Source organism: Pleurodeles waltl, chromosome 1_2 (assembly GCF_031143425.1).
Source record: "Pleurodeles waltl isolate 20211129_DDA chromosome 1_2, aPleWal1.hap1.20221129, whole genome shotgun sequence".
Taxonomy (NCBI): domain Eukaryota; kingdom Metazoa; phylum Chordata; class Amphibia; order Caudata; family Salamandridae; genus Pleurodeles; species Pleurodeles waltl.
Genome location: NC_090437.1, coordinates 889841968 through 889867826, shown reverse-complemented (window position 1 = coordinate 889867826; position 25859 = coordinate 889841968). Strand labels below are relative to the sequence as shown.

The window sequence follows — 25859 nt, the reverse complement described above, 5'->3', positions numbered from 1 at the left end:
AGTCCAAGGTAGTTATTGATTAGGGCAGAGTAGTACCTTCGTCTTGTCCTGAAGCTCTTTGACATCATTCGAGTTAATAACTACTTGGAAGTTACCTACAATGCCTTGAATTAAGAAAACATCCAAACTATACCAGAATAGTATTGTTTTTGTGTGTGCGCCACTGACAGAAAAGTAGAATTCTAATAAGAAAAGGGCAATTCTGACCATATATCAGTCTACGAGCACCATGGACCCATATCTATTAATGGTCTGCTTGGCTAAGATTGGGCCGTGAACTGAGTGCCTGGTGTCCTGCTGGAGTGGTGCTAGCAATTGTAGTTTAAAATGTTTAATGAAAAACTTGTAGTTTGAAACTTTTAGTGTAAAATATAATTAAGTCTGGAAAGCTTTTTTTAATTGAAATTCATACTTTGACAGTGTCTAAAACTACTTTCACTTGACTTAGCATGCCAAATTAGATAGAACTGTATTTAGAAAAGAAAAGTTTGCCTAGTTGAAGTAATGTCCTGACAAGATGAGGGGAAAGTCAAAATTACGTTCAGGTCAAATATGGGATTTTTTATTTTTACAGACTGATTATAAAGTACATAGCTTTCAATAATGTGAACTGTTCCTTAGTAGATGTTTCAACATCATGTATTTAAAACTAAAAGTTTCAATCTATTTCCGCACATTAATTCCAATCTTCTGCAAAAAACTCATGGCTTTCATCTCTGAATTGTGCTGTACGTGGGATATATTTCAATCTTTGTGATATTATGATGAAAACTACTGCTTATGTTTCATCAAGATCTGATTTTGAATTTCAATGTAGGAAGTAGTCATTTATGCATCTTTTGTCACCCCCGTTTCACTTGCTCCCTTCCTAGTGAACCAGCTGCCACCTCAGTGCCTCAGTCTGATGTGTACAAGATGCTTCACGACAACACAGAACAGTCGAGCAAGCCTCGCCAATCAGGTTCCTTCAAGGTGCTGCAGGACATGGTCGACGATGATGCAGGTAAGAAATCAGGGGGAAAATAGGGATAAATGCCAACTCAGATGTTTGCTGTTATTGAAACTCCCAGTCATTGCATTTTCATCATTGTCAAATGGAAATGGCTGGGAAACAGCAATTACAATGCAATCAGAACCACGCATACCTTTATAATGCATGTGTCTTTACCAAGCATGTCTTTACCACGCAGGATTTTGCAACAAATATGCTTTTACCACTCGTCTTTACAACAAATTTCGTTTTAAAGGCATGGATGTTAAATGTATATGTGTGGTAAAGGTTTTATAGGCAAATGTAAGTGTTTCGCAGATAATTAGCGATATATATATATATATATATATATATATATATATATATATATATATATATATATAACTACATATATATATCACCTACTGGCGATTGCCAGTAGGTAGTTCTAGTAAGGACCAAGCGGTTTTTGACTTGCCTATATCTTTGACATCATTTGATGAATCTTCCAAAAGAAGTGTTCCCGAGAATCTTCTTGTACATAGGAAGTTTCAGTGTGCTCTGTCAAGCAGGGCCAAGGAAAAAAGGGATCAAAAAGTTGAATTTCCCATGTTAATTCACATAGGGATTTTAAACATGATTACAACCCGAACTGCTGAACGGAATTACACCAAATTTGGCAGAATCTAGCTTTTGGTCGTCCTGAAAGAAGCCTTTTTCATGTTTGGTGTAAATCCCTTCAGTAATTTTTGAGATATTAAAAGAAATATAGCTATCTAGAGGCACAAAGGATTTGCGAATAATAACAAGCTCATGCAGAGAAATGAGGAGCTCTGATTGGCTGCCAACACTTCAAGCAGAAAGTGTTGGCAGTCATCTTCAAAGCCCACAAAAAATTTTAAGAAATAAGATATGGAGCCATGGTAGGGACAACCAGACCTCTTAGCTCTGGTGTGGGTTCTCAGAGGGACCCCACTGGGAAAAATTATTTTTATAAAAATGTTTGCTGCAAATTTGTGATGAATTCACAAATTTGTGACAACATTTTTTTTTTTTAAAACAAGCGCGGTCTCATGTGCTTGTTAAATCTGAATCTCTCGGGTGCGCCACCTCCCCAGAGTCTAAGATCTCATTAAATGCAGGGGTGTCGCACAGGCCCCAGGCACAGCCCCGGAGGCCACCACCTCCCCGGGGCACATCTTTTAATGTAATGCGAGAGGATGCCTGCCTACCCGACAGTCCCAGGGACCACCACCTCCTTAGTGCTAAAACGTTTGTGGGCAGTGGTGCTGCCCACCCCTCCTTGCAGCCCCAGGGACCACCGTCTCCCTGGGCCCTGGGGCACATCTCTTAAACTAATGTGGATGCCACCCTGGCCGCCCACAGCCCCAGGGACTGCCACCTCCCCGCTGTATATCTCTCAAACTAATGCGGTGGGGCTGCCCGGCCCCTGACCTACCGGCCCCCGCAGCCCCTGGGACTGCCACCTCTGTGTGGCACAAATTTTAAAACAGGTAGGGTGTCCGTTACAGACCCCAGGGCCCCAGGGACCACCACCCCCCTGGGACTCTTGATGCTGGAGGGGGACACGCTGCCCCTGACGAGGAACCATTAATGGCTCTGTGGACTGCCACCCCCAGGGCCAGCTCTTGCTATGTCCCGGGGTGCCCACCCCCAGGACATAGCTGTTTGCTGTGTCTTGGCGGGAGCTTTGACAGTTCCCACCAAGTCACAGCAAACACTCCACTCACAGTGAGGGACAGCTGTCAAACAGCTCTACTAATGCCTATCAGTATGGGAGATGTGAATCGTACACCTAGTAGTCTCCTTTGTCTTCTGTAACATTTTCTATACACTGATTTATTCATGTATGATTCATTGTACGTGTGTGTGAGAGATGTAAAGTGTTCCAAAACTACGCTGGTATGAGAGGCGCTATAAGACAAATGAATAAATATGAGAGAGGGGCTATGGAGAGATGAGAGACTGTTAGAGGGTGATGCTGCGGGAATCATTGAAGAGACTTAATAAAGATACTGCATCCTGGTGCTCTGTAACACCAGCATTTACTATGCTTTTAAAACAAATACAAATTAATATATAATAAAAAATATGTTGTAGAATGCACCGTTTTTGCTATTTTTTTCCAAAATTGTTTTGGGGGGATAACAGCCCCCAGCCCCAAGTCCCATTGTAGTGGTCAGGCTTACTCGCTATGTACCCAAAATTTGCCAGTGTTGCTTTAGGTTGCCAGTTCAGCCCTGCCTTTTCCACTGTAAGTTAAAAATAGCCTGACGAACTGTGGCATTAACTGAATGATCATATGATGTACAGAGAATATTTATGCTACCAATTTCCTACTTGTTATTCTGCATTATCAATGCCTCTTTGACAGTATTTGTTTATTTTTTGTGTTCTTCAGATCGGCCCACTGGTACAAGAAGTGTCAGAGCACCAGTAACCAAGGCACCCACTGGGGGTGGGGTTGGTGCAAACAAGATGCCACTCTGTGACAAATGTGGAAATGGAATTGTGTAAGTTACTCTTCTGATTTAATTATCTAATTGTACCTCACTTCATCCCCTTTTTCTCTCAAAACTGAAAGATATACATAAAATGTGGAATTTGCAATAAATAGACTTCCAAGAATGGAAACTATATGATGTTTTATGGGATCAGGAAATGTAGAGAAAATTTAGTCATCAACACTGCAAACTACATAGGTCTTCCTTGGAAAAAATGACAGATACCCCTCATAATGACCCTACCTAACTCTCACTATCAAGCAACATCTGCAGCAGCCACATACGGGATCTGATGAATATAATCACAGCTCTCACCACTTTTCCATTGTTCACCCAAAAGAAAATCTCCTCAATGCCAAGCAGTACCTCTCGAGTAGTTACAGCTAACAACATGAACAATTTGACAGTCCCCCTCTTCAAAGCACAAAGAAGTAAAATAGAAATAACCAATTTAGTGGCTCATTTCGCATAACAAAATCAAAATGCAGATGAATTGTGTCCACAAAATACCTCAATAGCCCCCTTCCCTGCATCCATTTCCCAGGTTCTAAACTACACCACTTTAGAGACAAGAGTGAATGAATCCCAATACTTTTTCAATAAATTTTCTTCATTGGCAAAATAAAAGGCCTGAATCAGCTCTCAGAAAACCCCCTCACAGGAAGAACCAGAAACTGTTTCCTGCTTCCTCTTCACAGTTTGTAAATACCTAAAAAGAATAGTTATAGGGGAACGGGTTTTAGAGAAAGACTAAAGATTGTTCTGAAATGCCAGGACTAGGGAAAGTATCTTCATCATTGGATGGGGTGGAAGGTGATAAAGCACTAAGGGGTGATCTGTGGAGAAAGTAACGAATGGTTGGATCTTTTTGCAATGTTACGCTGCTGTCGACTGAACAGATCTAAAAGCTGCAGTACTGAAACAATATACTATTACTAAAACAATAACGTTAGTCGCAGGTGGAAATGGTGAAGGAGGTAGTCAGAGGAAAACGTTGGGTCAGAAGTAGGGAAGAGACAATCCGAGAAGGAAATAAGAAGCAGAGTGATCACACGGAGTTTGTAAAGTGGCTTCTGCAGTGGGAGTAGGAATATGGTGATCAGGGGAGGGAAATGGAGAAAAGGGTAACCACGATGAATCAAGGCCATTCACTTTTTCTGTTCTTCGCACTCCTCGCTCTGACCTCTCCATACTCTTGCTATCTTTCCTTCCTCTCTCTTTACATCAACTCTTTCTTTCATTCCCTCCTTTCATTCTTTCTCTCTGCTCCTGACCTACTATGCTGCAATGAGCCCCAGCAGCAATATAGAATTAGTGGATGCCCTTAGCCTTCAAAGACAGGAGTCTACAAAGTCCAGCTCCCCCCCCCCCCAGTGTTTAGAGATGGGGCTGGGAAGGGACAAAGTGTTGACAGTTACACTGAGCATTACATGTAACTTCTGTAGGATACGGGTCGTAAAAAAAGGGGAAAATTAACATGAGTGTGATGGATGAAGATGCTGCATAAAAAGGGACTATAGGCATCAAAATACTGAACAAAGTTTAGCGGTGGACGCAAAAAAAGCAGGTTAGAGAGAAACTACAGGAATAGTACTGCCCACAGTTGAAAAGTTATTATTTTTTTGCAACCCAGGGAAGTCGTTTATAGGAGGATGGCAGAGGGGAATGCAGGACAGGGGGAATACTGTGGGAGGGAAGAAGGGCTTCACCACAGGGACACTAGGATTTTGAGGGCACTGGGCCAAAGGTATTTTCGGGGGCCCAAAATGGGAGAGGGGGGTTGTTACTAAGGTTTTGCATGTGCTTGGTGCAAAGAAGCGTTGCAGAGGAAATGCATTGATTTAGTTTATAAGATCCTGTTGGTGCAGCTAAATACTGCCCTTCGTAAATGTAGTCTGCCATGTCGTGTACCTTCATGTGGAGGTCTAGAGTCCTGGTTTGTATTTTAACATTAATCTCTTGTTATGTTTGTATATCTTTTATGCAGTGGCCCAGTCGTGAAGGCGCGAGACAAGTACCGTCACCCAGAATGCTTTGTGTGTTGTGAATGCAACTTAAACTTGAGGCAGAAGGGCTACTTCTTCGTGGAGGGTCAGCTGTACTGTGAAACACACGCAAGAGCCCGCATGAGGCCCCCCGAGGGCTATGACGCAGTTGCTGTATACCACTGATTTACACATGCACACGCACGCACACTTTACCACTGTCTTTGGACAAAAGCGACAGCTGGCTACGCGCTAAAATTAAAAAAGCACAATTTAACAAATATTTGATTGGTTCGCCATTGTTTGAAGTGAGGGCTTAGGAGCTATTCTCCAGTTGCCACAGATACAGCTTACACTATTTCTTTTTGCAAAAGTGTGAACTTCACATGCTGAGATATTATTCTCACTTCAAAATGAGAGCACACTGCGCTGGAAGGGACTCTAATTTTAAAATGCTATTATATTAATAAACAAATAAAAAAGAACCCAACATTTCCAGAACACAGTTGTCACAAAGGGCCAATCACAACTGAGAGACCATGAACTGAATGTGCACGTAGTCTGCACGACCTTAGACTCCTCGTGATGAGCAGTTGATGCATGGGTGTGCTGTATGACAGGCTTTCACAGCCATGGCGCACCTTCAGTTCAAGTTTTCTCAGTTCGGCACCCTCACCAGTGCTAAACTCTGGAAATTCACAAACGTTTGCATTGGCGTGTCATTTCAAGGCGACCTGTAAAAAAACACTCTTTCTCTTTTTCTTCTTTATTCAGCGCATCTATGTATTTAGAAACAAAAGGGCTTTTGTTTATGGTCCCGTGGGCCATTTAGAGAAGAGGGTTTCATTTATTCTCGCAGTATCTTACAGAAATGTAAAAGCCAACACAGCTTCACGCAGTTCACTTACATCACTACATAGGCAGCCGCGGCGGCAGTGGAGTTTCTGGCTTCGGACACCTGTGCAAAGTATTGGTTTTCTGCGAGTACTTTGGTGCACAAGTTGTTGTTGCACTTTGTCAGGCTGTGCAGAGGTGATGCAAATTTACACTGGCAGCGGCGCAATCTTGAAATTGCACCTCTACGTGTGCAATCTGTGTACACCGCCCTTTGATTTTCACACTAGATGTATCAAAATTGATAATATATCCCGCATCACTACTGCTTGCTTTGTGCACAATATGGGTGAATGTTCACTTTTCTAAACTAAAACTGACAAACATGACTTAACTGAGACAAGACAAAGACTGACAAAAATAACACCCATTTCATCCTTTTTCTGTCAATTATATGTAATAAACAAATATATAAATAAAAAAACGACCATGCTCTCCTTTTTGTTCTTCTTGTAAAAGGTGTTCTTTGCAGAGATGCACCCACGGAACTCTTAAAGCATGAGAAACCGACAGCCTCAGATTTCCTTCCCAGCCTTGCTCCATTGTGTTTCAACTGTGAGGAGTGTCTGTGAATCGAGGGGCTTATGGTTTTAAGGGCAAATACTTCATCAGTGATTCGCGAATTTTTTATCGTGTGTGTGTGGGCGTGTCTGTGTGTGTGAGAGAGAGCGAGAGAAAACCGGTGAAGGGATCAATGTAAAAGAGTGAGATAATGGACAGAGCAGTGTATAGATGGGTGAATGAACCATTGATTGAGATCATGGATTGATAAATAGCTCAAGCATCTTTTTATCCATCCATCATTTCACTCTCTCGTTTATCCATCCATGCACTTACTCATTCATCCGCCCATGCATGCACTCCATAGTATTCACTGTCTCATGCAAGGTCTTAAACACCGTGCACCCATGTTTGCAATCATGTAAAGGTCTTGACCATGTATATCATCTTGAGCTATGTTTTGTATTGTGCTTATTGTTTTTTTTTTTTTTTTTTTTTTTTTTAAGCTGCAATGTATTATTTTGCACAGTGATGATAGAATCATCTTAGCTGTGCCATTTCGGATTTTGCTTTATATGGAAGTTCTTCTCAGGCAGGCGGCATCTGTCATGTCCTAGCATCTGACAAAGAGTCCATTGCGATCATCTGATCCCGATCCACTTCAACATATCCTTAATGTGCTATAGTAATGCACAAATATGTGTTATGATGATATGTTTTACTTGCTGTATCTGTCCACATTAAATCTGAGGTGAGCACATGTCCAGTTATTCTGGAGTGATCTCTTCAGGTGGCACTATAGATGGAAGGTCATACTCATTGGTACCTTCTACATCAGGAACAAATTGTATCTGTGCTTCATAGTTACATATGCATTTCATACAGTCCGGCAAATTCAATAATGTTTTATTGCGGCATAGATTCTGGACCAACAGTTTGTCCCTAAGAAACTAGATGATGCCCACTACCCAGGTGAAAATGATTTGTTAATGGTCGTCCCCTTCTATAATGGTAAATGACCCACTAATTCCAACTGGGATGCTGTTTTGGAGCAAAATCCAGAAAGACATGCATATGGTGTTCCTCTCTTTTACGGAATGTGCAGTGCAAAACAATGCCATGGAAAACTATGGTATAGGACAGCCACTGGCCAAAAAGTAATGACACAAGCATTTTCATGAATCACTTTTTGGTGCCTCAGTGATGTTCAGCTGCTACGCATTATGTACATGTTTACATTGAGGTAGGAGACTTAGGGCCTCATGATGACATTGGCGGCAAATGCCGCCTACCGCCACGGCGACGGCAGCCAACATACCGTCGCCGTGGCTACTGACCGTCCATGGAACTATTACCGTAGCTGGAATCCCGCCAGAAGGCTGGCAGAATCCCGACTACGGTCATGGCGGCGGACGGTGGTAAGTTGGCGCTGCGGCCAGCAGCAGCGCCACAACAGCAAAACACTGCATACTGTATCATGTTCCATGATACGGCCTGACGGTGTTTTGCTGTCGGATGCTGCTGCTGGCAGCAGCGCCACATCCTCCTGCCGGAGGACCCCCTGCAAGCAGGTAAGTCAGGTTCTCCGACAGGAGAGGGGGTTGGGGGGCGTTGTGTGTGGGTGTGTGCGTGACTGTTTGAATGGGTGCATGCGTATGTAATGTGTGTGCATGAGTGGGTGTCTGTGTGTACGTGCTTGTTGTGTCGTGTGACTGCGTGTGTGCCTGGATGTATGTTCGTGAGTGTTGCTGTGAGTGTGTATGAATGAATGCATGCATGGGTGAATGTGTGTTTGCGTGTGTGTGTATATGTGACAGGGTGGGAGGGGGATAGTGGGGGAGGACTCTGGGGAGGGGCGGGGGAGACCCCCATCAGTTCCAGGGAAGGAATTCCCTGGCACTGATAGTGCCTACCGCCATGGTTTCCGTGGCGGTACAGAAACCACAGAAACCATGGCGGGGGCGGCGTCAAAATGCCATGGGTGGCCTAGTGATGGCCGCCGGGCTGGAGACTGTATTCTCCAGCCCGGCGGTCGTTACCGCCATGGCGGTCGGTGTGTTAAACCGCCAATGTCATAACAGGGGAGGTATGTACCGCCAGCCTGTTGGCGGTACTACCACCACTATTACACCGACCGCCGGGGTCATAATGACCCCCTTAATTCTCTGATGCATTCTTACAGCGTCATCGTTAGAATTCACTTATGTTCAGAACTAATAATACTTACAATAGGCGCAGTACCAGCTACAGCGTTTACTTAAGTTCTTTAATGTATCCATCCCCAAGCCACTTTAGGATGTTCACGTGTTCACTTTCACAACTGTTCTCACAGGGGCGTCTCCTCCATTAGGACAGAGGAGCGTTGCTGCTCCACCAGCAGCGGCAGCTGCAAAACCTTTTCAAGAAAACAATAATAAACAGTGTTTATTATTGTTTTCTTGAAAAGGGGCGGGGCATTGAGGTGACAAACACTTGAGGGGAGTGCACAGAGCACTCCCCTCAGAGCGCATATGTGTTTTGCGGGCCAAATACACATGCGCACAGGGCTTTCTCCACCCCAGCAACACGGTTGCCAGACTGGAGAGAGTCTGCACAGGCTCCCAGTCTGCCCAGGAGCGCCCTAGCTGGGTGCTCCCAGCCAATCCTGATGCTGCTTTGAGCAGTATCAGAATTGGCCACAGGGCAGGATGGGAGCCTGTGCCTGCAGTGCCAGCGACAAAGTAGGGGGGCAGCACGGTGCGGCGGCGGAGAAGGTACGTTTTGTTTAAAAATATAATGTAATGTGTCCCCTTCCCCACTGCATGCCACCCCGCCCCTTTTGCGAGCCATGACTGTTCTTATGCTCATTCTTTACCTAAATATTTTGCTTTCACTATCCCCTTTTATTGACTTTTACATTCGCTCAACTACCTGTAATCATTGCAGCCATGTCAGAAGGTTTTGTGGTGCGGGTCATGCAACTGATGCAAGGTCCTTGGTATAACATCACCCTGTTTCAAAGTTTAAAAATGTCCAGTAGGGAAAGAGAAAACTTGGCAGATCTGACATCTGGCGCCTTCTAGTGGGTTTAGCCATGTCAGCTGCCTCGTCATCTATAAATAGGTAAGGTCTGCATTAAACTATAAAAATAAAGAGGCATATTTATCAAAGAGTTGCGTTGCACTTGTGCCACACAATGGGTGCAAGGGCAACGCAACTCAAGTTAGATTTATCAAGCCACACAAGGCCAAGTTCTGTGGCCTTATGTGGCTTAATAAATCCAGGGTAATGCAACACAGTGCAAATCGCTACATTGTGTTACTCTGCCCTGGGAAGACATTCCATTACCACACATACACCCATGGATTTGAGTGCATTCTCAGATTTACCATTACTGGTGGACCTTGGAATGTGTCAAAATGCTGCACCTCCCCAGGTGAGGCGTAACAATGAGAAATATCTCAATGTATCCTCGTTCCTTCCTCTTTCTACATGTGCTGAATTCTACAGCGCACATAGAAAGAGGAAAATGCCTCTAAGTATTGTTTTTGGGCAGAAAGGTGTCCCTTCCTGCACAAAACCAATCCTGCTTACAACAAAGACACCCTTGCACCATGGTGCAAGGGTGCCTGCATTGGCGCTAGGCAGCTCATTGTGCGCCAGTGCTGAGAAGAGACAGGAATGCGCCGTATTATGTTAAATACAGCACATTCCTGCCCTTTCTGTATCACGCAGCGCAGCACAGCTGGACTGCACTGCATGATTAAAAAAATATATATGCCTCAAAATTTGCAGCATGAGCATGGTGTTCTCAGAAAGCAGGGCCAGTCGAATAATGACCCCTCTGCCAACCTTCTCACAGTCCTGAACCAATATATCTCGTGGACCACATGTATGGCATCACACTGTGCCCCTTCTATAACTTATCTAATCCCTCAGCTATCTATAGCTAATGTAAAGCTCATGGACGACGTGCATAGCATCTTAATATATTCCTTAAATTACGTAGCTAAGTTGCTAACCACCTGCAATCAATGCAAATCTTATGGAGTGTTATGCACTTAAAATTATGTAATCCTCGTGGACCACTGGTTTCTTGGCATGAACCTGCAATTAACTTTAAAGAACCCTTATCTCTGGCACAGTCTCCTTCATGAAGCAAGTGATGCCACCCTGGGTAACGGAATGTGTATTCTCTGGGTCTGAGTGGAAATTAATCCATTTTAAAGCACTCTCCTGTCCCTTGTGCTCGCTTTGATCATGGTCTACCAACAAGTAAAAATAGGTATCCTTGCAATCATGCAACAACTTCCTAGATATGGCCTAGACAGGACTCGGAACATCTTAACTAACCCCTTAAATGATTGACAGAGCAAGTATTCGGCTAGTTGTGGTGCAGGGCGTTATCCAAGCATGGATTCACAGATTCATTTATTTTAAATTTTCACTGCATTTGGAGACGCTAACTGTAAGATGGATAACTGAATAGAACAGATTTATGATAAAATTACTTGAAATTGAAACTACACTGAGAAGAAAAAAATACAGGTCATCTAAGCGGATTTGTTCAGCAGGCTGTTTCAGCCCTCAGGTTGGCAACCTCTAGGCTACATACCTCTGTCTCAGACATGGGCTAACAGCAACTTGGTTGAAAATGTAAAGGCAGAATGAAACTAGATTGAGAAGGGGCGGGGTTGGTGCGTTGGTCCTGTTAGGTTTTACCACAATTATCACATTTTAGGTCTGGCTACAGACAGCATTAACTACTAGTAAAGACCCAATGTCACCATTAAACACCCAACACAGAAACAAACATAGAAATACCATATACAAAAAGCGGTTTGGTTCAGTCTTCTTCAACCGTTGGTTTTCTTGGAGATCCTCCATCAGGCATTGGTTCAATGGGCTGTCTCTCATACCTTGGATCAGCCCACATCATTTTGAAGATGTTTAGTTTGCAATTTTCATTCGTTATGAATATTAAAATTTGTTCTCTGTGAAATTTTTGTTTTTATTGCAGGCAGCCACAAAATTTGAGCATGTGCAGTATGTCTTCTTTTGGCAGGGTACCCACAGGAGAGGATGGAGGCACAGTGCCTGCTACAGTGCTTCACCTCTTCCGCCTGCCTGAGACTGGAGGCACACGGGCCAGCTTCAGCGCAAGTGGTGCCTGATGTGACAATCTTTTTTGGTGCTTCCTTCCCCATGACCTCCTCTCTCACTACCATCCAGCAAATGAACCCCTCTTTTCTCCACAGCCCTTCTCTCACATGCATTTCATTTGTTTTAAAGCACTGTTAAAGGCTGGCTTTACTAATCCACTCGGCTATGCATATAAAAGACAGATCTCTTCTTTGCAGCAGGCATATTAACCCTTTGTGCTACCATATGGTGCATCAAAACGGCCACTAGCCAAAACTTCAATATATCTCTAGCAGGAACATTAATCACAAGAGTTATCTTTTTGACATTTTTATTGCTGCCTGAAACCTGGTCACACAAGGAACTTTGCAGCAGGTGTTTTTAAATGGTAATTTATTGCTAAACTATATCTACAGCATACTCCTTCCTCCCCTGGCCTCCTCCTCCCTCTTCTCTTGTGCATAGATGAATGATGCACTCGCCATCTGCTATCATGTAATTTGTTTTAAATAGTATTTTTTTCAAATCACTGCTACTTGGAACTGTCAGCATGAACGTGTTTTTTTTCCACATTTTAAACGTACAAAACCTAAGAAATTCTCCTGTTAGAGTTATCCTAAGTAACTATAACTCATGCCCTAGGGTACCTCCAACACACTCGCCATGCACAGTTTTTTCTTTAAAAATTTTACTGCAAATATTACATTGATATTATCAATGATGTTAACAAAGATGTCATGAGTTTCGTAATTTGTGGGGTCATTAACAGTGCATGGCCCGGGTGCGAGTTATAGTTACCTTAGGACACAAGTTATAGTTACTTGAGATAACTATAACAGGTGAATTTCTATGGTCTTGTGCATTTAAAATGTGAGCCTAACTATAACGGCCCTGTAATCTTTGTTTTTTAAGTTCATTTCTATTTTTTAATTTTTTACGTAAAGCCATTTTCATTACCATGCGTTAATCCAACCACTTTCTCACACAGCCTTTGGCCGTGTGAAGAAGCAGTTTGCCGCAGGGTCTGCAGTCAACTCCTGCAACAACCCAACCCCATGTTGCGCACGACCTTCTGCCATGCACAGCAGGGGTTGCCTGCAGGGCCTGGCCTCCACACAGACCCTGCAGCCATTCCCTATAACCACCCAAACCCGCACTGCACATGGCCTTTGACTGTGCGTGACAGGGCTTGGCCGCAGGACCTGCCCTGTGGCCAGATGCTGCAGCCAACCCCCTAACAGCCCACCCCCACACTGCGTAAGGCTTTGGCCATGCCCAGCAGGAGTTGCCTGTGGCCTGTCTCTCTGGGTGTGAGGATAGGTGTGACAGGGTGTGAGAGTGTCTGTCTGGGTGTAAGAGTGGGATCATCAGTGTCTTGTTGGGTCTGTAAGTGGGTGTGTCAGTGTCTGTGTGCATCTGTGAGTGGGTGCATGATGGTTTCAGTGGGTCTGTGAGAGTCTGAGTGGGTCTGATAGCGGTTGCGTGAGAGTCTGAGTGTGGCTGTGAATGGGTGCACGAGGGTTTGAGTGGTTCTGTGAGTGGGTTAGTGAGTGTCTGAGTGGTTCTGTGAGTGGGTGCATATGGGTCTGAATGGGTGTGTGAGTGGGACAAAGATTGAAAGAGAGGGAGAGAGAGAGAGAGTTTTTAGGCTTTGATGAATGATATACTTAGAATGAGATATTTCTGGACAAATTGAAAAGAAAAATGTATTTGTCAATTAAAAAGAGTGACATTATCTTTCAGTATGAACCTTAAACTTTTTAATTTTAAAAGAAATGAAAGAAGAAACATGACCACCGGCACACCTGGAGAAGCACCCTCAACTATCAGCGTGAGGGTCTGTGACCTTAACCTTTAGGCCATAGGTGACTGCTTAGTGTGCTTAGTGTGATTCTTCCAGACATACCTATGACATTCACCCCACGCATGTGATAGAAAAGTGTTCCATCACTAGGAAGGTTTAACAGTCAAAACACTAGTGAATAAACAAAACACACTGTAAAGCAATACTAGGATTTGAACCTTCAGCCTACTCAATCACAGCACAGGACCTTGACCATTAGGCCAGAAGTGACTCTGTTCCGCTCTGCATGCAAATGTAACTATAACATTCGTACCAAACATCTTGCCAGTTTGACGCTTTGGAGTCATTGCATGGAGAGACCATTGCAATGACAACCTCTCTCTTACTCTCTTCCATCCCATTATGAGAGAGAGAGAGAGAGAGAGAGAGAGAGAGAGATAGAGAGAGAGAGAGAGAGAGAGAGAGAGAGAGAGAGAGAGAGGACTGCTGGCAGAGCCTCAAAGTCCCAGCGGTCCTAGCCAGTTCCCCACATCCTGTGGGAGCCGGCATTGCTTCCACAAGCAGGGAGCTGCTTTAAATAGCAGCTCCCTTCTTGTGGGAGCAATGTTTTCATCTGTTTTCTGACAGCAGGAGCTGGCAGAAAGTGGACTTTGTTTGCTTTTGCTTGGCGAGAGCTGTCAGCTCCCACCAAGCAAAAGCAAACAGCTACGTCCCGGGGGTGGGCACCCTTGGACGTAGCAGGAGTAGGCCCTGGAGGGTGGTGGTCCCCAGGACCATCAATGGCTCCTTGAGGGAGGCCCCCCTCCAACAAGGAAATAGCCCAGGGGAGGTGGCGTTCCCTGAGGGTGAGGGGGGTCACACGACCCCCTGCATTAACTTTTAATAATGCCCCGGAGAGGTGGTGGTCCCAGGGGCAGCAGGGGGTCAGGTAGCCCCCACATCACTTTATGTCCAATCCCCAGGGAGGTGGTGGTCCCCAGGGCAGTGTAGGAGGCCATCAGGCCTCCACCATGCAAATAAAGTATTTTGCCCTGAGATGGTGATGGTCCCTGGGGTGCATGGGGGCCACATGGCCCCTCACACCTATAACATAAATCGCCCTGGGGTGGATGTCCCCAGGGCTAATTTAAGCCAAAGGAGGGGGGGCCCTGTGCATATAGTACTCAGTTTGAAATCTGTCAACAAATGAACAGCACACTATAAACAGTGACTGCCACAATTTTCTGTCATGCACTAATGTTATATAAAGTACCACTAACACTTATTTGGTAATTCTGGACTACAGGCATCCAGGGAAACATGCCATTGGCTACCATGCCAGGATGTATATTTGTCAGTTTGAGAAATGCAACAAAATATTGAGCACATTTATTAAAAATATATATATATATTGATACGGAGTCTGTACCAATACGTAGTCTTGAATATGCTAAAAGCATTCAATTTGTATGGATGTACATTGAATCAAAGGGTGCAGTTTAAACGACCTAACACTGTTTTTTTCCTAAAAGATCTGGCACAGATGTGCAAAAAACACCCATCAGTAAAGGAGTTAAATTGAAGATATGCCCCTATATGGTGCCCTCATGAGGTTTCAATTGCTCATGCCTTCCCTAGCATGACGTCTCCTTCCAAAGATCCTGTCTCATGTCGCTGTTTTTGAAAACGATTAATGTTGCCATGACGTTCAAGTATATATGTGAGGCAGGAAGGTTGGTATTATAGATGCACACGAGAATCCGCCTATGAAAATCAGCTTTCCAGGACACACACTTGTATGATCCCTGAAAGTTATCCAGAAGTTGGCAGGAAACAGCAGAGAGAAGGAATACCGTATATCCAGAAGTTCTTTTGCAAAGCGGCATACTACCTTATAATTTGCATATAATGTATGAGTGCGTGTGTGTGCGTGTGTGTGTGTGTGTGTGTGTGTGTGTGTGTGTGTGTGTGTGAGAGAGAGAGATAGAGAGAGAGAGAGAGAGAGAGAGAGAGAGAGATATCTTTGCCATTGCAGGGCCACTAGGATTACAAAGAAAAATAATGTAAAATGTGTAGTAAGGCTATCCAAATTATGCAGCAGGAAAGGAAAATTATGCAGCACATTCTCTGGCAGTATTTTTCATCCATTTGAGCTGGTAACTTTTTTTGTGGAATCTGTAAATATACAAATGATGTCACAGATTTTGTGCCAAATGTCATAAATCCATATTTATGTGGTAAAGGCTGCGGCCACAGCGCTGCAGAAATCCACACTGGCCCTCACAGTTACTGTCATTTTTACCAATAATTTATTAATAACAGCAAACCTATATATTTTAATTTAATTCCAATTAATGTGCTTTGAAGAAAACAGCCTTCCTCACTATCACAAAATAAACCTGTAAAATTAAAAACATAAGGGACAATGCGTAATATGGTCCTATATTGCCATTTTGGGGTTCTAGTCAATCTTGTGGGTTCTGGTGTCACCTAAACCTACGAGTTGGTTTCCTTATTTAATTTGTTTATTTATTGAGCTCACTGTCTACCCCTCTGCAGTACCCCAGCATCCTCTAAATAATCGTAAATGTGCGTTGCAACCTTATCCCTCCCACCCGTTTGCCTTCTCTTTTCTCCCCCAGTAGTCCACATACCACTCCTCTTAGATTTTGAGGCCACAATTTTATGCGTTCATGCCACTAAACATGCATGTGCTTTGTATATGGGATCTCTATCTCTGCATTAACTTGGGCAGGAACGGGTGAGTTCACATGCTAGGCTTTTCATCTGTTATGTGGGTGTTGTACCCACATTTTTCCAAAAGAATATATTAACCCACAGAACCGTGTATCACTGACCATCAACCTTTAAAGTCGAATACGTTTTGTCTCCTGGTTCTCCCGTTTTCAATTATTACATAATTCCCATCTGTTCTGTATTTTGCTTTCTCGTTTCTGATCTGCTTTTCTTTTTTGGGCAGTTCTGCTCCTCCTTTTTACCCACTGTCTTCTGCTTTGTGTCTCAGTCTACTTTGTCTTCCATAATTACTTGTTTTTACTTCCATTCTTCTTCTTTTCATTAGATGCCTTTCTTCACTTTCAGTTTATTTTCAATCACTTTTTTCATTACTCCTACCCTTGTGCTGTCCTCTCAGGCTACGGCTGCTGTTCCTGGTGTGCTTTTCCTGGCCTCTTCGTTCTGTACCTAACCAGTTTCTCTTGCTCTGCTTGAGAAGGGAAGAGCAGGTTTGCAATCATCAGAGCTCAACACACTGTATTGTAATTGCATTTATATAATGCTTACTACCCCTGGCAAGGCGTTGAAGTGCTTTATACTGGGCAGCACTCTGATCCAGAACCAAAGGGTACCAGTTCATCCAGTTATTGTTGGTTATTGGAATTAGTTTTGTGCTCTCAAGGGCACCATTCTGTGTGATTCTACCTGTTTCTTTGTGGTAGATTAATTTAATAGTATTTAGGTTTTATCATTACTGGGTGGTTAAGGGGGTGGGAATATGTGAATTCACTCAAATGGTTGATGGGATTGATAGATGAGCAAAATGAGATTACTTTTCTGTGTGCTCACCCCATATGTTTCACTATTTGCTGGACCCTACACTTTGGCTGGCTTTAGAACCCTATGCACTTTACTCCTGCATAGTAAAGTGCTCATGCTAACCCTGTAAATATGACTGAATTTGCATATTCCTAATTGGTATATTTAACTTACACATAAGTCCCTAGTATATGGGACAAAATGTACACAGGGTCTGTAAATGTAATGTCATTAGTGGTTTGTGCCATCCGCTACAGCAATAGTGTAAAACATTGTAGCCTGACTGTGGCAGTCTAAACACTCCAATTCAACCTGTCAAGATAAACCCTTTTGATTAGGTCAAACCATACCTTTTAAATAACAATAAGTCACCCACAAGGCAGAGAATATGGTATTTAGAAGTTTTAGAAGTGTGACATGTAAAATATTAATGTTAACATGTCCTTAAGGTGACTAGCAACCAAAAGCTATTTTTCACTGTGGCAGACCTAGCTGCCCTATGTAGGAAATCAGAGTACGGATTAGAAATCGTAATACTGTATCTCAGGAATTGGACTAGGTAAAAAAAATAATTAAACAACAATTTTAAAAGCTAGTAAAAATCCAATTCAACTGTGAAGCCAGCTTTGTAATAAATACTAGGGTAAGTAACTTTTAGAAAGTTATCTTTTCCCTGCCCAAGGTTCATGCAGGGTAAATCTGCTCTTCCACTTCTGCCATCCAGTAATTAGCATTTGAAGATGTATGAAAATTGATCCCATTGCAGAAGTAAAAGGCCTGCAAGTAGGTAAGTTTTGTTCCCTTGACAAGATGATAGTGGGGTCAGACCCAGGAACTGAATTAACTTCAAATAAGTCTCCCCTCTCACAGACAATTGTTAGCTGGCACTTGTGCAGGGCCCTTCCCTTGTCCCCACAGTTAGGCAGGCTCTAATCACAGTGGGCCTCTTTTTGACATAAAAGTGTTAAAGAATGTCAAATCCTGCTTGACACATCTGCTGGGGTGCAGATATAACAGTGGGTGGTGCACTTTAAAGGCAAGGAAACAGGATGCCAAAATAATTCTTGTGTATTCACTATCTGGTTGCTGAAAAATCCTGCTTTGCTCTACCAAACATCTGTCTCTGAGTTTATTGGGTGTACAGTGATGGTCACAAATTGAGTGTAAGTTTTAGATGTTGGAGGACACTAGGATTGCCATTGGACACTCCCCCCACACACACAGCCTGAGAGCCGAAGTTGAGTGTCGCTCAAGACATTTTCCAACTTGAAAATGCCCATAATGGGTAGAGTTGGCCCTGGGAACCTTTGCCCCATTGGTTAGGGCATGCCCAGGAGTCCTCCCACCAGCTAGCACATACCAGGTATAAATGTGCCGGGCATCAACTTCAGAACATATGTGAATCTAAGGAAGATTAGAATAGGACCTCTTACCTGAGAAGAGCCCTGAGAGGACTGGACATGCTGCCGTTTTTTCTCAGGACAAACAAGTGGACTGCAAGGGTGATAAGGCTGACCTTCTGTTAAAACCACAGAGACATAACAAGCTATAAGAGGCCTTTTCCCTCAGCTGCCCGGTTGACCAGTAGCAATGGACTGGACCTGCTGTTTGGCCTCTGCCTGATATCCTGTAAACCTCCAAGTGGCTCCCCTGAAGTCTTTGAGATGCTTTAGAAGTGAACTCCTGTGGTGGATTAGGACTTGAAGAATTAAAGTCAGAAGGTGGAATCTTTGATCCAGATGAACGTTCTTGGGGTATCCACCCTGCAATCGATTGTGGCCAACATCAAATTGCGTATTGGCCCTGTCTACCGCAGCCACTGACTATCATTGGCACTTTGTACTTCTTGGGGCTATTCCTAATTAAAACTTTAAAAAATCATATCTCTTGTTCTACTTGTTGGACGTTAGTCATTATGGTGTCATTTTGTTTATTAAATTTGACTCTATTGTTCAAATTTGGTACTGCATGTATACTTTACACATTGCCATAAGTTAAACCAGTCTTCTTTGTCATATCTACCAGGGTGGTTTGCTCAGGTTAGTTTAGAGACTTTGATGGTTCACCCTGACAAGGGTTGTGATTATTTCTTGAGGTGGGTAGTCACTTCATGCAAATAATAGTCCAATTTCATAAAGAGAATTTGTGATCATTAAAGTGAGGTGTGGGCAATTTTCAGAACACAATATTAGGAATCAAAGCAAATAAGCAAGTGATTTGGGAGAGACAGAAGGAATGCAGGGATGGAAAGGAAAAGAAAGAAAAGGAGGGGTAAGAGTGAGGAGTTTTAAGTCAAAGTCTGTTTTTCGTGCCCAGCTTTAGTAAATATGAGGCTTTCTGAGATAGTATGCAATCTGGCCATTATTATAGTCCTCTAAATGAAAAAATAGGGGTTTATTCTATACTATTGCCATTTTGGACTTGAGATATAAACAAGTTATCCATAAAGTTAATTTCAAAATGGTAATGCTACAAATTGTAACACTTCCGGTTGCTCCAGAGAACTACTTGGTGACACTGAATATAAGTGATGCCTGTTTCCATTTGCTAGAGCATGTTACCAGTCACAATATCTCTGATTTGCAATAGTAGAGCACCATTTTCAATTCAGGGTCCCATCCTTTGTCTTTCTGCATCACCAAGAGGCACTTGCACTGGTAGTTTGAAGGGGTTTCTTATCTGGTTGACTGACTAACTTCTGCTTCTTCTGATTTTTACTACCTCAATACTCAAAACGTCTGCAGTAGATTTCCAGAACTAAGGTTTCTGCTGAATTGGAAGACATCACAACTAATTCCATTGCAGTAATGTAGGTTCATAGGAGACCTATTCTGGTCTAGACCAACCTGGGAGTAGTATGTCTGCCAGACAGGCATATTTCTCTTCACATTCATCTAAAAAGCTTACTATCTCTTCCATCAGAAAGATACTGGTTAAGGGTTCAAGGTTTCATTACCGCAACATGGATTGTCACAACATTCATGAGTCGATTGGCAATGACACTTGGTTGGTATTTTTTCTTTATGACATAATTTTGAGCGAAATAAGGAGCACTGCAACCTTTTTGTGGCCTTGGTAGCTCCCAGTGGCTTCTAGGAACATTTCCAGCAGGTGGGATTCCAACACGGATATCATTCACATAAGATTCAGCCTGTAGGCCTCATGACTTTCCAGTTTTGCTGATCCAGCTTACCCTTCAGCACACAATTCAACATGATAGACTTCAAATCCCCTTCCCAATATAAGAAAGATCTGCTGCCACCCCTCCACAACTCATGAACTGACAGTAAAATTACAGTCTCATTCTGTAAATCTCCATCTACATATAAAAATGTTACAATATTAGAAAAATCTTAGGGGCATATTTATACTCAAAATTTTTGACGCACAATCAGCGCAAACGTTGCCCCGTATTTAAACTTTGACGCCTGAGCCCGCGGACGACAAAATTCCACTGTGTGCGTAATTTTTTGGATGTGGCAACCCGCCTTGCGTTAATTATATGCAAGGTAGGCGTTCCCGTCCAAAAATGGCTTAAACGGCCGTGCGTCGTATTTATGCTTTCGGGCAAAAATGACGCACGGCCGGGAGGCGGAGCCAGAAAATGACGCACAGCCCGATTTGCGTAAAAGATTAACGCCTGGGTCAGGGCAGGCGTTACAATGGGGCAAACACACCTGTATATAATCAGAACACACAGAACAAACAGCAGAGCAGCAACAGGGAGCCATGGAGGTGATTCTAATCCAGTATGCATGCAGACGCAGAGCCCAGCAACAACAACAGCAGCTACAACAACACCAGCAGGGACCCCAAAGGCAGCGCAGAAGGCAGGAGAGGATATTCCGCCCCAGAACAACCTTTCAGGGCCTCAGGGAACACAACATCATACAGAGGTACCGGTTGAACTGGCAGGCCATTCAGCAGCTGCTGCAAAACATTGAACAGCAGTTGGCCCCCACTTTTGGTGACACCCCGCACCATCCCAACAGAAACAAAGCTGCTTGCCCTACTTCATATGCTGGCAAGTGGCTCTTTTCAAACAACTGGTGCCCTGGTTGGCGGAATATCACAACCATCATTCTCCGCCTTTTTGCCCAAAGTACTGGACGCCATCATTCGACTGACACCCCGCCACATCTGCTTCCCTAACACACTGCAGAAGCAGCAGGAAACAAAACAGGGGTTCTACGCAATCAGTGGCTTCCCACACGTCCTTGGTGCAATCGACTGCACACATGTACGCCTTGTGCCACCTGCTGCAACTGAACACCTCTACCGCAACAGGAAGCACACACATTCCATCAACGTGCAGGCCATAGTCGATCACCAAGGATTGATCATCATGGCTAAATATCCTGGGAGTGTACATGACTCCTTCATCTTCCGTCACTGCACCATCAATCAACACTTCCAGGATGGACGGTATGGCAATGGACTACTTGTTGGTAAGTACAAAAACCTACATATGTATACACTGCACAGCAACCCTCTAGGACACACAACACATACACCACAACAGCAACATGTCAACAGGAACACACTGAGGTCGTGACATCGCTAGCCATGTTTCTTAAGTCACCATTGAACCTGTCACACATCGTAAATTACTGTACAGCCTAATGTGAAGACGTCAATGAGTGTGGTTGCCTAAATGTCACCTTGCAATTTGTAAGTGTCCCAATGACCTTTACATTAATACATTGCCTAATTCTAAAGGTATGGGATGTCCAGGGTACTTTGATATGAACGTGTTAACAGCACTTTCAATTTTAACTCTGCATGGAACTATCATCTCACCCCCAGTGAAGACACACGGACACCTGTATCACAAGACACAATGCTAGGGAGGGCACACTGTACTGAAAATCCCAAAACATACTGCTGACAAACGGTTAGCAGACAAACACTTGTTCAGCCAAGGAAACAAAACAATGCAGATGGTATAGCCTACAAGCATAGGATGTCACATTAGTACACAAAAGAGTCACAGACAACACAAGACAACTACTGCCATTAAAGGTCTCTTCAATAGTGCCATCTACATCAACATGATCCCATTCATTTTCTCTTGCAGCTGATCAGGGGTATGGCATCCAGCCATGGATTATGACACCATTTGGCAACCCGAGTACAGCTGCAGAGCGTGCATACAACGAGGCCCATAGGAGGACACGCAGCATTGTCAAGCGGACCTTCGGCATGCTCAAGTCAAGGTTCCGCTGCCTCGACATCACTGGTGGTAGCCTCCTATATTCCCCCGAGATGGTCTGTAGGATCATCCTAACATGTGCAATATTGCACAACATTTGTGTCAGAAGAAACATTCCCCTCCTGGAACCAGGGCCACAGATGCCTGAAGAGGAGGAAGAGGAGGATGATGGCCTGCAACAGGAGGGGGAACTACAGAACACAGCTGCTGGTATACGCAGGCGGCAACAGATTGTAAATAATTTCTTCTGAATATGATCACCTTTACCACTTTAGTTAACTAATGTAAATAAACACCTATTATAATCACCATATCATGGTCTGGCTATTCCTTTTTACACACCTTCATCTCTACTTATCAGAATAAGAGTGTTGCCTCATGGAGCATTGCTGAGATACTGAGTAGGACACAGAACATCCCAGAGCTTATGTGATGCCCAACATACAATGGTCACATACACACACACTCTTAATGAAATATATCATGTACATATCTCCTTTGAAGGCCTATAGCAGAGGACCACAACTATTTCACACATACATGTTGAAAGCAAGGTCCAACGCAGCCCATGGCACACAACTATGACACCATCACTCAATAAGGGGAAAACAAGCCTCATACACGAGGCAGTCAATGTGCTTTGGCATCACTAACAGGATTGTCTGACAAGACCCTTGACAGCAGTTAGTCCAACTGCATCCAATATTTGCAAGGAATATCTGTGACTAGAGTTCCATAGAAGCAGAACATAGACAGCACAAGTGCCACACATATGACATGCATTGCGCACATGACATTCCATGTACATGTCAGCCCATTTCCGAACTCATCACACACCCATGCACCTGGTCACAACCCACCTGTCGGAAGAGGTCCCTGGAATACTAAGATGTGTGCCCTGATAATACCTCCTCTACAAACACAGACCAACATTAGCAAACCAGTGTGCTACACCCTTTACTAAGGTATGCCATTGTCAAAGAACATCTGACTGCATGGAGGTCAGGTCAATTTATACACTGTCTTCTAGTTTCAAAGCCCTGTTAGCACATGTAGATTGCTTCCCCTTGTGAAACTGTCTTTTGGCCTTTAGACTGCAAGTCTCACCTACAGGACTGGTGAGAAACAGATGCAGCCCACACCTGTGAATACCTCCATGCACACCACCCATTACAAAAAGCACTGCCCCTGATGATGACTGGAACAGCATAGTAGTAGCCATTATGTCAAATACATCGTCAACCATTGATAGTAATTAAGCCGTGTAACACAGCCCTGGGGTTCATTTGTCACCTTCAAAAACACAGGACATACACAGATTGACATGTCAACTGTCTAGTTTGTCCTCCAAACAGTCTCAGTCAGACCACTGATTATGTAACCTGTCCAGTAGCTGTCTCCTGAATCATCTTGCATTCTGTCAGCCTGACTGGCAACTGTCTGTGCATCACACTAAAGTATCCCTGTGTCTACATATGTACCACACTTGCGTTGGAAAACCTGCCATTCATCAGGGGGCATTGGGCATGGGCTTCTCCCATGCATACACAAATACATAGTATAGCATCTGCCTTTCAACTGTACCATTTGAGTTAAATCCTCTTGGAAATGCAAAATTCCTGGCCCATCCCTTTGCTGGGTTGCATTTATGCATGAATGACAAAGTGTGACAGTGTCCCAGGGTCATAGGCAGGGCTTGGGTACGGGGCTTTCAGCACAACCAGCAACCTCTGATAATGTACATGACTAATACACAAATGTCAGAACCATGACAGTTCACACACAGCATCACAGTGCGCACAACAAGTGATGGGCCGTGTGTGCTGAATAGCTGCTAGAATAAACAGCACAGAGGCTATGATGTTCCCAGATGCAGTAGGAAATGCAGAGGCCAACCTGTGTACAAATGTTGTAATGACACCTGCCGGAACATGACAATTGAGACATTATCTCACTCAGCACACCAATGGTTGCCCTGTTGACTGTCTCATTACACGTCGTTAGTGACAGGGTGGGACCATCCACATGTTGGTTCACATGTCCACATCTACTTTACTCACATTGATCAACAAAGGATACTCAGTAGTTACAGGAATAGCTGCCACTGACTCATGATGAGTCCTGGTCCGAACTGTGACAAATTACACCCCAAACAATCTACAGGATCATCATTGGACCACACACATGAACAAGACACCTATGTGGAAATGATCACTGGAGATATGTGGACACGTGCTGTCTTGTATGCTGGTCCACCACAGCCACTTGATAGTTGGGGCTTACTTCTATGGCCTCAACTGTGGTGTCATCATACATATGAGATTGACCCTTGTCTGCCTGTGCAAACAACGTGGTACCCACTTCCTCAATGCATGTGTATGACTCACTGTGGGATTCATCAACTAGTGCCTAGGAAGCTCTTACCAATACTCTAGGACATAGGATGTAGAAATTGTGGACCTTTGACATGAACATGTGTCTGCCATCCATCTGGTGCCTGCTATGTCACATGTGGTGTCTACGTGACCCTAAAACTTGGAAGTATACTTTGCGGGTGTTGTTACATGTATGACTAACACATGCCCTTGCTCATTCCAATTTTTACTTGCATCTTAGGGTTGGACACATGGACGTCACATTCATACAACCAAATGTACAATAATGCTTCATGTGATGTACACACACACCTGGTCAACCAACAAATTAGTTGTCAAAGCACACACTTTGAGCCAAAGGCAATTAGGTATTGTACATATGTTCGTCACATTGCTATCCTCTCCTTATGGCAAACATGCACAATTTGTGCCATACATATATGTGGGCCACACATATGACCATCTATGACGTCAGCCAACTGTAAACATACTGTGAAGGGTGTAGTGGATGATGTTCCGCTGCAGTATGATGTCACACATGTGAACATACACCATCAACACCATACTGTCTTCAATTAGCCAATCTCTGATGTGTTCCAAATGTAAAATAACCCAAAAACATGTATAAATGCCCCAAACCAGTTAATGCACTGTAATTTTGACATCCCTAGCGGTGTGCGTCATTTTTTGTTGCACAAAACTGTATTTGCGTCGTTTTTTTGACGCACAGGAGTGAAATATAGCCCGCATCCAGATATTTGTACAGTCCATGTATCATTATGTGGATGCGGGTTAATATTCACGTCTGTGCGTCAAAAAATGCCGCAAATACAGTTTTGTGCAACAAAAAATGACGCATAACGCGAAAAAGGCGGGACTTTTCATTCAGGAAGTGATGTAATAGGATATCCTGTTTACAGATCTTGTACAGTGGGTGT

At 43.6% G+C, this 25859-nt stretch overlaps 1 protein-coding gene across 3 annotated transcripts in view; it reads left to right on the top strand.

The window, feature by feature from the left end:
• PDLIM3 (PDZ and LIM domain 3) overlaps positions 1-6809 on the top strand; it is a 65943-nt gene extending 59134 nt beyond the window's left edge. For all 3 annotated transcript variants that reach the window (XM_069199760.1, XM_069199743.1, XM_069199753.1), the window contains 3 exons: positions 873-1003; positions 3393-3504; positions 5483-6809. In XM_069199760.1, coding sequence (XP_069055861.1) covers positions 873-1003; positions 3393-3504; positions 5483-5666 — 427 coding nt within the window. In that variant the 3' untranslated portion in view covers positions 5667-6809. The remainder of the gene's footprint in view (positions 1-872; positions 1004-3392; positions 3505-5482) is intronic.
• The last annotated feature ends 19050 nt before the right edge of the window (positions 6810-25859 follow it).